Genomic DNA, 12485 nt, shown 5'->3' on the forward strand with positions numbered 1-12485 from the left:
ATGTGAAATCGACTACAATTTATGAAAAAAAGAATAATTCGATTTCAGAAAAACGACGAAATCCAAGTAATAATTTTAAAAGCTAGCAGAAACACGTTTTGGTTTTAGAACCGACCTTCATATCTGACATTGACAGTTAAATGTTCAGTGTAGCCAATTTTTAGCATAACCCTCCCACACAATACGCTTTTGCAAAAAAAATCATCACTAAATTAAATAATAATGTAGTAACTTTCATTAGTTACTATTTGCGTACACATACTTTCTTAACTTTAACAAGATATATTAACTGAAAAATTACAAAAACTTTATTTACTATTCAAAACAGCACGCCGCCTTAGCTGTTACCCGTTACCAAGGAATATACCTACTCCTCTCCCTGTTACATTTTGACAGTTGACAGCAGCTGTCATATTTCTGTTTAAGCTAGCTAATTGCTGTTATCTAGCATTTTTCATGTTTTCAGTAAAACTTTCATGAAAAAGTTATTGAAAACACCGTTCCTAATGCAATTTACTTACTCTGCCATCTCTCTGTAGTCCAACAGAATTCGTATTTTTTCAAAAAAAGGAGTTAATTGGCAGAACTGCTTTGGGTGTGTTTTACTATAATTTTATCGTGAAAAAAGACTTTTAAGAAGGAGATTTCTATCACCATGGGTTCGGAACAGTCTGTGCCCCCTAAGAAGCAACCTGCACAAAGAGCTCCGCCTGTTAGAAGGGGACACACGATAGCTGTAGCAAGTGCTATGCCTGGTAGGTACAATACGTATACATAATAATAATATCCTTATTTGTATTATATATAATGTATATAACAATATTTATTAACTTTTATAAGTATGTAGTTACTCTAATCTTAGTTAATTAACTACTGGTAATGATGATTTATGAAGGAAATCTAATACAACTTGGGTAAGGATGATACAATTTTGTTGCTCTTGTTGATGGGATTTGGGATTTTTTACTAATTTACTAACAAATAGGCCTCCCCTCAATTAACCGGAGGGTGTACAGAGCATACTCCACCTCACTGCTCCACAGCGGGTTGGTGGAGGTGTTGCTGTGCCCAGCAGTGGGACGTATATAGGCTGTTTATGTTATGTTACTATTGACAGGCTAAGATAATGTTTTTCTTTTGTTGACTATTGTCTGTAATTGTTCTATTTGTTGTTATGTATGTACGTGCGGAGAAGAGTTGGGTTGGGGAATAAAAAAATTTAAACTATCTCAAGTGAACATAAAAAGTTTAAAATGTCCATACAGACTCAGATACAGCCAGAAATGAAATAAGGGTCCTTGGTCAGCAAGGTTTTTACACTTTGAATGCCATTTGAAAATAGGTCAAAGCGAGTATCAGTATTACGCTTATTAACTAATCTTAATGTTCTTGGTAAGAAGCTGTTCTATAATTAGTGCGACAAAAAAACAACAAAAAAAGAACCTTATTTTTCTGTTTTAATGCAACAAATGGGTGCCGAGACAAACCTCTGTGGTTTAACTGCATCATTCAAACCATGTATTTAGATTAAGGATATAATGAAAAAATTAAAAAAAAAACTGAAGGAAATCCATATAAAAAGTGTTCTTTGTAATACTAAATTTTATCTCATGCACAAATAATATTAAATATAAATATGAAAATATAATATAAAGATGCTCCACTCATTTTGTTATGTTTTTTTTTAATTGTACATACACTTCTCAGCTTCTCTTGCTTCCTCCACATTCATCAATCGTTTCATACACGCACGCTGATTCAGAGTAGACCATACTGCACCTCTTCTAAGTACATCTCCAATTTGAACAATGTACATCCTTCAAACACCTCAAAATGAAAACGAAAAGATTCAAAGATTCCAATGTCCTTTGTGTAAAGTCAGTATTATATAAAATATAATTATATTTTCCGTTGACAGAAGCATGCCGAAGCAGTGATCCTACGGCCAGCGGTAACAATTCACCTGGAGCCAGCGTCTGTTCAGACTCTGAGTTGCCGTACATCTCTTACACAGTGGACCGACCTATTGGAGGTAACTATAAAGAATGTAACATAACATCTTATATAAAAATAAATAATTATTAGGTAAGACTTAAACATAGATAGTGAGGAGCAGAAATGTTCCTTTGGCGGAGGGTCACCAGTTTGGCGGCGTGGGTGTGCCGCCAAAGGATGTTTTCGGAGTACCGAACTGAGCATAGTACTCCGCTACCCACAAGTTGGTAGTGTGAATAGGGATCGACGATCCACTTGAGTCATGGTAAAAGTTATATACATATATGTGTCTCGCTGTGTAAACTTCGATATCGCGTTTCACGACTGCTCGAAGACTGCATTATTGAATGTGGCGCCATCTGTTGCATGTGAGCAGAACTAGGTGGCCAATGTTCCTGGCAGTAAAATTGCGCAATAGTTATGTAATTAGAGATAAGTTTATTACCTAACTTTTAGGCAGATCAGAGCACAAGAGAGAACAATTTGTAAAAGAAAGGCAACCAATGATGCTAATTCCAATACACACCATCTAATTTTATTTTAAGTTATACCTGTCATTTTCTTATCCGCCGAAAAGGAAAGGCACGGATAATCGACAACCAAAAAATTTATAGAACACACGTCAATTTTAAGCACAAATCTAAAACAGCCCTATAAATATTTACATTGGCTAATAACCCGACAGAATTAAGTTGACAGGACACGTCAAACGGTTTGCATACCAGCGATATGCCTTTTTCATTCGCCCGGGTTTTTCATTAATTTACTCATTCTTCCTAAAATTAAGAGCTGTCAATCATCGGTCCCTTTCCTTTTCGGCGGATAAGAAAATGACAGGTATAACTTTAAGTAAAATTAGAACGTGTCTGCAGGAATCGGGGTAATTACTATTAAAGACTTTGGGAACATTATCGGAAATGGAAAATCACTGGCGAGGAGTCAATGTTGCCATGCAGAGCCTGTTGGCATGATGCTATGTTATGTACGGTCACTAGCATTAATATGTATACACTTTGGTACCATGTCACATTAACTTTTTTGACAAATTGAACTGTAAGTCTCACTAAATGTCAAATATGTTAGTACGACAGAGTCGTAAAGTGGGTACATTATATTGCTCATGACTGTATGTAGGAGTTAACTTAGAAAATAATTCTACAAACAGACTCGCCAAAAACATCGGCGAAGACCCAAAGACAAGACACCAAGAAGACTGTGCTGCAACGCAGGCAGCTGTCCCTGCAGGCCAGGAAGACCAAACGCAGCCGTGACATCATCGTGGTCAAGCCAGCAACGGACACTCAGCTTGATGAGGATATCAGGAGACTGCAGGTAAGCGATAAAATAAGCACACCCTGAACAGCCTCCGTGGTCCAGTGGTTGAGCGTTGCGCTTACGATCCGGAGGCCCCGGGTTCGAATCCCGGTGGGGATATATCACAAAACTCAATTTGTGATCCCTAGTTTTGTTAAGACATTACAGGCTGATCACTTAATTATCCGAAAGTACACGTTAAGCCGTTGGTCCCGGTTACTACTTACTGATGTAAGTAGTCGTTACATGAGCCATGTCAGGGGCCTTTGGCGGCTCAATAGTAACCCTGACACCAGGGTTGATGAGGTTACACACAACCCACACGATAAGAACACCCTGGACACTTCATACAAAAATAGGCTAGCAACACATCTTTTAAATCAATGAGGGTATACATTACAAGTCATTTAATAACTAGAGGAACACATTCAATACCAGACATTTTTATCATTTAGGTAATCATTAATCTTATAAGTAATAAACTTTTTTAAATAAAGTAAGCTTCACGTGAGCTTTAAATTTATTCTCTGACAAATTTAAATTATTATCTGGTATTTTATTGTATTTTTCGCAGTGGAGCAGCGTGGTGGAGTATGCTCCATACCCCCTCCGGTTGATTGAGGGAAAGCCTGTGCCCAGCAGTGGGACGTATATAGGCTGTTTATGTTTATGTTATGCATTTTATTGTAAAAACGTATACCTACATAATAAACTATAACAGCCTCCGTGGTCTAGTGGTTAGAGCGTTAGGTTCACGATCTGGAGGTCCGGGTTCGATTCCCGATGGGGACAGTGTCGAAATCACTTTGTGAGACTGTCCTTTGTTTGGTAAGGACTTTTCAGGCTTGAATCACCTGATTGTCCGAAAAAGTAAGATGATTCCGTGCTTCGGAGGGCACGTTAAGCCGTTGGTCCCGGCTATTAGCCGTAAAAACACCTCCACCAATCCGCAGTGGAGCAGCGTGGTGGAGTATGCTCCATACCCCCTCCGGTTGATTGAGGGGAGGCCTGTGCCCAGCAGTGGGACGTATATAGGCTATTTATGTATGTAATAAACTATAAAAAAAAATACTATTTTTGTTGCAGGAAATACCTACTTTTCTACCTATAATGCGCGCGACACTAGGCCTGCCCGGCGCGAGAGACCCAGAAGTACTAGAAGGTAACATTTTAATACACACCCAGTTATTTTTAAAGTAAAATGATCCGTGCTTTGGAAGCCACGTTAAGCCTTTGGTCCCGGTTAATATTTAATGATGTAAGTAGTCGTTACATGAGCCATGTCAGGGGCCTTTGGTGGCTCAATAATAACCCTGACACCACGGTTGATGGGGTAACCCACCTCACAACCTACACGATAGGAGATGGGAAAAAATGAGCAGTGGTTATTTATTTGTTTATTTTCTTATAAAAACAATGTTACAAACATTGGAATACAGACATCGGTAAACCTGCAAAAGTTTGTCTCGATGCCTGCTCCTCGCACCACGTCACAATGATTGTCTTATATTTAATAGAAATTCTTACTCTTTCCTGGTTCCCTCTTGCCTTCCGCCCCGCAGTACTCTGTCTGACGCGAATGGGATGGTGCCCAGAGTAGTCTATTTCAAAGCCGTACTAGGACTCCTGTCCGCTTCTGAATAGTACTGACAGTTACTGCTGCTTTGTCAGGTACCAGGTTACAGTCCCTGTGACTTGCCCTTTCTATCCTGCATTGCCATACCTGGCTCCCATCTTCGCCTCTGCAACAGTTGAGGTCTTCACCCGTTATGCCCCGTAGGTTTGGGTCCCAATCCGAACTCAGCCACCATCTCACTCCGGCCTACTGAAGCAAGAGGCCTCCCTTCCGCGGCAAGGACGCGCCGAACAGGAATTGCCCCAGTGGAGGGCAGAGAAGATGACTCTGTTCCCCTGGGACCGGGTTAATAGTCTTGTATGAAATTCAACTTCGCCGCTGAAGTATGCAACAATTGGTACCAGGTCTGGACCCGCGGCCCTGGGTGCGTCTCACGACGCGGCTGCAGGCGCACCTGGCGGCATGCGCGCACCCGCTGGCGGCCGACCAGGTCAGCCTCGCTGCGAAGGTTAAAGAGGTTAGTACTTGAAACTTAACGGGCTCTGTGGTCTAGTGGTTGAGCGTTGGTCTATCGATCCGGAGGCCCGTACTATTATGCTACCTGTACGTACTTGTACGGGGTGTAAGTGACATCGTAATGAATACTGAGGGGAGTGATTCAGCTGTGTTTTTTTTTTAATTATTTTCCTGCACCAGTTATTTTAAAAGAACGTCTAAAGTGTAGAAGATATGAATGCATGGCATATGAATTATATTAGGCAGCTAAATTACTCAATTGTATAACAATATTTTATGTTTATTTTTTAAAAAGAACGTCTAGGGCCCTGTGCCGAGGTTTTTCTTGCAGCTTCTGTTCCCCGGCTATACAGGTTGTGAGAAGCTGCAGTAGCTTTAGGCGGATGAGACTGAATAAAGATATTTTTGAATTTGAATTCGAGGGGAGGGAGGGTGAGATAAACCTAGCTCAGCCGCTGGTGGGGAGCGGAGAGTTGCCGTTCTGTACGTAGTGTAATCCCTTATTCTATGCCCCTGTAAATTACAGGCCGACATGGAGATATCAAGACTGTACTCCTCGATGGTGGAGAAGCAACGTAACAACGCGCGCCACGCCGAGCGGCTCGCGCGCGTGCACGAGGTGCAGCACCAGCTCAGCCGCTGCAACTCGCTGCTCAACCAGGTAACACTTGCTTAACCCAGTAATTTCTGCTTAACCCAGTAATTTCTGCTTAACCCGGTAATTTATGCTTAACCTGGTAATTTCTGCGTAACCTGGTAATTTCTGCTTAACCCGGTAATTTCTGCTTAAACTGGTAATTTCTGCTTAACCTGGTAATTTCTGCTTAACCTGGTAAAGTCCGCTTAATAAGGTTAACGGCCTCCGTGGTTCAGTGATTGAGCGTTGTACTCACGATCCGGAGGTCCCGGGTTTCGAATCCCGATGGGACATATCACAAAAATCACTTTGAGGACATTACAGGCTGATCACCTGATTGTCCGAAAGTAAATTGATCCGTGCTTCGGAAGGCACGTTAAGCCGTTGGTCTCGGTTACTACTTACCGATGTAAGTATGTAATCGTTACATGAGCCATGTCAGGGGCCTTTGGCGGCTCAATAGTAACCCTGACACCAGGGTTGACGAGGTTGGTACTCCACCTCACAACCTATACGATAGAAGAAGACAATTTTATCACAATACATGTTAACCCTACAAGTCTTCCTTCGCCAGCCCTACTAACCTTTCAACCTTAGGGATTCCAAGCGTAAAATAAATGTTTCTTTTTTTTGTTTCAGGCATTACAAGATATCGAAGAACTTAACAGTATGCTACCAGACGACAAAAAGTTGGAACCATTCATTTGGGGAACTGAAAATTAAATATTATCTACGGAATCAAAAAGCCGCTTGGAAAGGGAGATTTTCTTTTTTAGGGTGGTATTAATAAACTAATCTCAACTTAGAGACTGCGCTCAAGACAATGTCAATGTGACAATTCTTATATAAAAACAAGGACTTGAGCAGGTCAGGTCATGATTCTGAGTTAATATAAAGTGGAATTTCCTGTCGGAAAATTCATAAAAATTTTAGTGTATTTTTAAATTATTTTCAGTTCTATACTTTTGCGACGGAAAATTTCACCTGTTATCAACTCAGAATCATGGTCTGAATCATTTCTCAAAGTTTTCGTTACGTTGTCACTAACATCTCTGCCTACCCCTTCGTGGATACAGGCGCGATGTTCTGCTACGTTGCTATAATATAACGTAAGCTCACGACTATATTTCCAAGTGGGGTAGCCAGAGGTACATCCATCGCGATATTTTTTTTTATAATATTAATTAAGTACCGACGCTTCACCGAGCTTTCTGTTACAGTTTTTTGACGTGACTTATACTTTGCCGCATATGGTATTAACTACTTGGCCGGACAAATGGGGGACGCTGAGGCCCACCCGGCTTCTGCTCAAGTGTGGGCACTAATTGGTGCTGACTCCAGTAAACACCATCTAATTTTATTTTAAGTTATACCTGTCATTTTCTTATCCGCCGAAAAGGAAAGGGACGGTTGAGTGACAGCTGTCAAATTTAAAATGAATGAATGATCCGGCTGCAAGCCGTTTGACGTGTGCTTTTAATTTAGTTCTGTCGGGTTATTAGCCAATGTAAAATTCTGAAAGTAGTTTAAATTTCTGCCTAAAACTGACGTGTCTTCCATGGTATAAGCCCAATCATTCATTCATTTCAAATTTGACAGTTGTCAATCATCCGTCCCTTTCCTTTTCGGCGGATAAGAAAATGACGGGTATAACTTAAAATCAGGTGTCTGCAGGAATCGGGTCCATTAGGTATTCAGTTCATCTAGACGTCTAGAGATAAGTTTGTATTTATTAAATATAATAATAAGGGACTTTCCAGGCTACGGTCCCCTAAAATAATATAGATGGCGCTGTACAGAGTTGCCTTCTAATTTCACGGATAACAGACATATGCATCTTTTATCTTTGTTTTTGGGTATAAATGATGACCCTTGTTATTACACCCAGGCACAACACATCTTCCACCCATTATTATTCTGATCAAAATAATGAGAAGCAATATAGGTAGCAACATAATTTTATACATAATGTGATCCAAATATCAAGCAACAATTGTTTATATATACCTCTGCTATTATATTATATTTTTTAATAATAATGAAGGTGGAGCAGCGTGGTGAAGTATGCTCCATACCCCCTCCGGTTGATTGAGGGGAGGCCGGTGCCCAGCAGTGGGACGTATGTAGGCTGTTTATGTATGAAGGTACTCGAGAAATGTCAAAATTGACAATAGGCTAGTTTCCAACTAGTCAAATCAGTTACTTTTTACTAAACGTCAAAACACAAAATTGCTATGTAATTTGTGTGAAAAAGCAACCTGTGACGTCATAGAAATGACAAAATGTCACAATTATTATTACATTTTTACTATTGGTTACTACTTACTGATGTAAGTAAGTAGTCGTTACATGAGCTCAATAGTAACCCTGACACCAGGGTTGATGAGGTTGGTACTCCACCTCACAACCCCACACGATAGAAGAAGAGTATTAAAATTCATAAATAAGTAAAATATAAAAAAAGAAAACGTTTTTTGTCACCTTTAGATCTGTCTTTATTTAGTAATTAGAATTTCATAATTTATCTTTGACCTGGGAAACTATCCAATTATCACGTTGAAGGTACACAGCGCCATCTAGTTTTATTTCTTTTGGGGAATGTGGCGTGGGAAGTCCCTCGTCGGAGCCAATGTTTTGGTTCGCTTGGCTAGAAAAATGTTAATGTCAAGATCTCGGCGAAAAAATCGCCAACCGATCAAAATTACAAGCGTTAATATCGTACAAGGTTATAATTAAAAATATACAGCATAACTAAACAAATTGATTAAAAAACACAGTCAAGTGCGAGAGGGATTCTCGCATCGAGGATTCCGTACAGTTACAAAGTGTTTTTTCTTCTAAAATATTCAATCAATAATAATTTATTGCACTATTGCAATATAATTTACCCACTTTAGGACTTTGTTGCACTAACATATTTGACATTTAGTGAGACTTACAGTCCAATTTGTCAAAAACGTTAATGTGACATGGAACCAAAGTGTATACATATTAATGCTCGTGCCCGTATATAGGCCTTACAGATAAATAGCAATTTCCGCCAGACAACCTTAGAGTGAAAGAAGTTGATGAATTGGAGCGGCGGTAAAGAATCGGGTTTTTAACAGTCAGTTCGGGATCTTTAATGCGAGTCCGACTCACACTTGGCCGGTTTCTATTTTTTGTTATTTCACTCTAGACTCTGCTGTGTAACCTCACAAAAACACAACTTTTTATAGGTTACCTTTACTTTTTGTTTTAAAAAAGTATTATTTTTTACAGCGCCATCTATAATATATTAAATATATTAAAAATATATTATAAAAAATAAAATAAATATTTATTTGAGACCGTAGCCTGAAAAGTCAATTGATTGTTTCTCTTTTGTCATGTATTTTTGAATTTCCTGTGTATGCAATAAAGTACATGTTATGTTAAGGAAATGGAGGTCTTGTAGAAAAAAAAAGAAAAGAAAGTCACATTCTTATTTTGTAAAAATAAAATATAAAAAAATGATCTAAATAAAAAATACAATTGTATAATAAATGATAAACTACAATATCCGACATATTTCAGATTTTATTGTTACAACCTGTTAGAAGAACCCTAAAAATTTGGTGTATAAACAAATGCACATTTCACAAAACATTATAACGCTAGTATGTTTTAATAAGTGTTATTTTTTATTTAAACAAATTAATAATATAAACAAATAAACATTGAAAATGTTCTGCACATTATTTGTTATGTTGTTATTTTATTGTCAAATGTCATCGGCGCAGTTAGGGTTTCGACCAATGAGGAACATTTACGGAGTGCCCGGACCTAACCCTATAGTGCCGATGTTGCCGGCACCTGTAGTGCCTGTCCCCCCCACGGCTGGGTGGCAAAACTATTTTCGATTTGGAAAAACAGCCGACTTGCTCAAGCTAAAAGACGGCAATGACAAAACCACGACGACGACTGAAGGGTTCATCATTGGACGAGGAGGTGGTGACAAGACAGGCGAGCCCGCCACGACAAAGGTATAGATAGCATCATCATCATCATCAGCCCATTAACGTCCCCACTGCTGGGGCACGGGCCTTCCCTATGGATGGATAGGGAGATCGGGCCTTAAACCATCACGCGGGCCCAGTGCGGATTGGTGGTTATTAACGACTGCTAATGCAGCCGGGACCAACGGCTTAACGTGCCTTCCGAAGCACGGAGGAGCTCGAGATGAAAACTTTTTTTTTGTGGTCACCCATCCTATGACCGGCCTTTTGCGAAAGTTGCTTAACTTCAACAATCGCAGACCGAGCGCGTTTACCGCTGCGCCACCGAGCTCTTGTTCGGGAATAGATAGCATAGAATAGAAGAAAAGAGTTATCTGTCCGAGAACTGATATTAGGTAGCTTACTCAATTTGTATAACAATATTTTACGTTTATTTATTTTTTTAAAGAACTTCTGGGAGTTCTAGGGCCCTGTGCCGAGGTTTTTCTTGCAGCTTCTTTTCCCCGGCTATACAGGTTGTGACAAGCTGCAGTAGTTTCAGGCGGACGAGACGTTCGTTATGTAAAAATTGACGATTCAAAGTGTAACTATGTTACCTACTGAATAAAGATATTTTTGAATTTGAATTTGACATGCACGGGAAGATAGGCAGCTGAACGCATTCTATGTTTTTTATTTCGGTTTTAAACGGTTTTTTCGTTTTAATTAAACAGATTGATGGAAATGGTTTTGAACCGGCCTAACATCTATAGGTGTACGGTGACGAGCATCAATATGCATACACTTGGGGACCATGTCACATGATGTTTTTTGATAAATTGCACTGTAAGTCTCACTAAATGTCAAATGTGTTAGTACGACAGAGTCCTAAAGTGGTAGTTAGGTAATTAGGTCCCCGATACCGACCCCGCCGGCGTGGTCGACGATTTCCCTCATTCAGCGCGTATCGCTATCGACCCACTAGGGTCGATTAATTATTTCAAATATTTTTCCTTTCAGACGACGCCCTGAGCCGAGGTTCGCGCCCAACAGGGCACCCTCAGGCCTGTTGTCTTAAACGTTGTACCGGGTGAGAGCCTTCAGCGCTCCCCATTTGTCCGGCCAAGTAGTTAATGCCATCTGCGGCAAATCTACAATAAGTCACATCAAAAAAAAAAGTGGGTACTACTACTAAGTCCTAAAGTGGGTACATAGTGGGTATACTAAGTGGGTGGGTAGGTATATTGCTAATGACTGTACAGACCGTTTTACACAGGTTACACAGGTGTCGTTATGGCGTCACTAGTGATGTGCCGGATCGTTAAAAATGTATATCCGCGGATACGGATCTGAATACGGATATTTAGTGTAAAGATCCGCGGATACGGATACGGATCTTTATTTTCTTATTCGATATTATTCGATTGGTGTCGGCGCCCGCGACCTTGAAACGATAGTTGACGTCTTCGCTCGCCGCAACGTCAGGCAGGACACGTTTTAACTTGCATTGCGCGGGTAGTACTTTTGTTTTGGTTATGATTTAGCGAGACACTGTGGAATTTTATAGTTTTTTATTTAATAATTCTACTTAATTACCTGTAAAAGATCCGCGTGAAAAGTAACGGAAACGGATACGGATTTTTCTTTTATCTCGGATATCCGCGGATACGGATACGGATATTTGGAACATCACTAGGCGTAGGCGTCACTAATGTTTATAACCTTTGTAATTACCTACTATTACTGAATTATATACGAAGTGGCAAAACAATCAGCGTTTCCTTTAATACGGTCTGCGAGTGGTGAAATAATCCACACACAAACAAACATGGTCCTTCGAAAGTGACCACTTCGTGTTCAAGAATTTTACCGTCACACGACGATCACCGACAACGATCTAAGAGAGACGATGACATTATTTATATTTATGTACCATCAAGAGGATTGAGATACCTACCGTGCTGTTCAGTATATCGGACCGGTCAACAACGTATCAAGAAGATTCTCATACAAGACAATTCATATTTTTTTATAACCTTTTTTAAAAGGTATTTTTATACATTGTTTTAAGTTTACGCGGTTAATGGTGCTAATTCCTGTAAATACCATCTAATTTTATTTTAGGTTATATCTGTCATTTTCTTATCCGCCGAAAAGGAAAGGGACGGGTAATCGACAAGCATAAAATTTATGGAACACACGTCAATTTTAAGCACAAATCTAAAACAACCGTCTAAAAATTCGCCCGGGTTATTCATTTATTTACTCATTCTTCCTAAAATTAAGAGCTGTCAATCATCCGTCCCTTTCCTTTTCGGCGGATAAGAAAATGACAGGTATAACTTAAAGTAAAATTAAGAGATGTCTGCAGGAATCGGGGCCATTATCATAATTAAAACACATAATAACGGGTTCTTACCGCGTTTAAATGGGGATATGAGACTCCCGATATTTCGACACTGTTGCAAGTGCCATGATCACGGGATGACTG

General features: G+C 39.7%; 1 protein-coding gene across 1 annotated transcript; it reads left to right on the plus strand.

The window, feature by feature from the left end:
• Window positions 1–414: 414 nt before the first annotated feature.
• Window positions 415–7841, plus strand: LOC126379255 (BLOC-1-related complex subunit 5). The gene is made up of 7 exons (XM_050027954.1): window positions 415–755; window positions 1919–2032; window positions 3161–3327; window positions 4396–4471; window positions 5290–5402; window positions 5928–6062; window positions 6678–7841. The coding sequence occupies exons 1-7, from the start codon at window positions 656–658 to the stop codon at window positions 6759–6761; spliced, it is 789 nt and encodes a 262-aa protein (XP_049883911.1). The 5' UTR covers window positions 415–655; the 3' UTR covers window positions 6762–7841.
• The last annotated feature ends 4644 nt before the right edge of the window (window positions 7842–12485 follow it).

Source organism: Pectinophora gossypiella, chromosome 28 (genome assembly GCF_024362695.1).
Source record: "Pectinophora gossypiella chromosome 28, ilPecGoss1.1, whole genome shotgun sequence".
Lineage (NCBI taxonomy): Eukaryota > Metazoa > Arthropoda > Insecta > Lepidoptera > Gelechiidae > Pectinophora > Pectinophora gossypiella.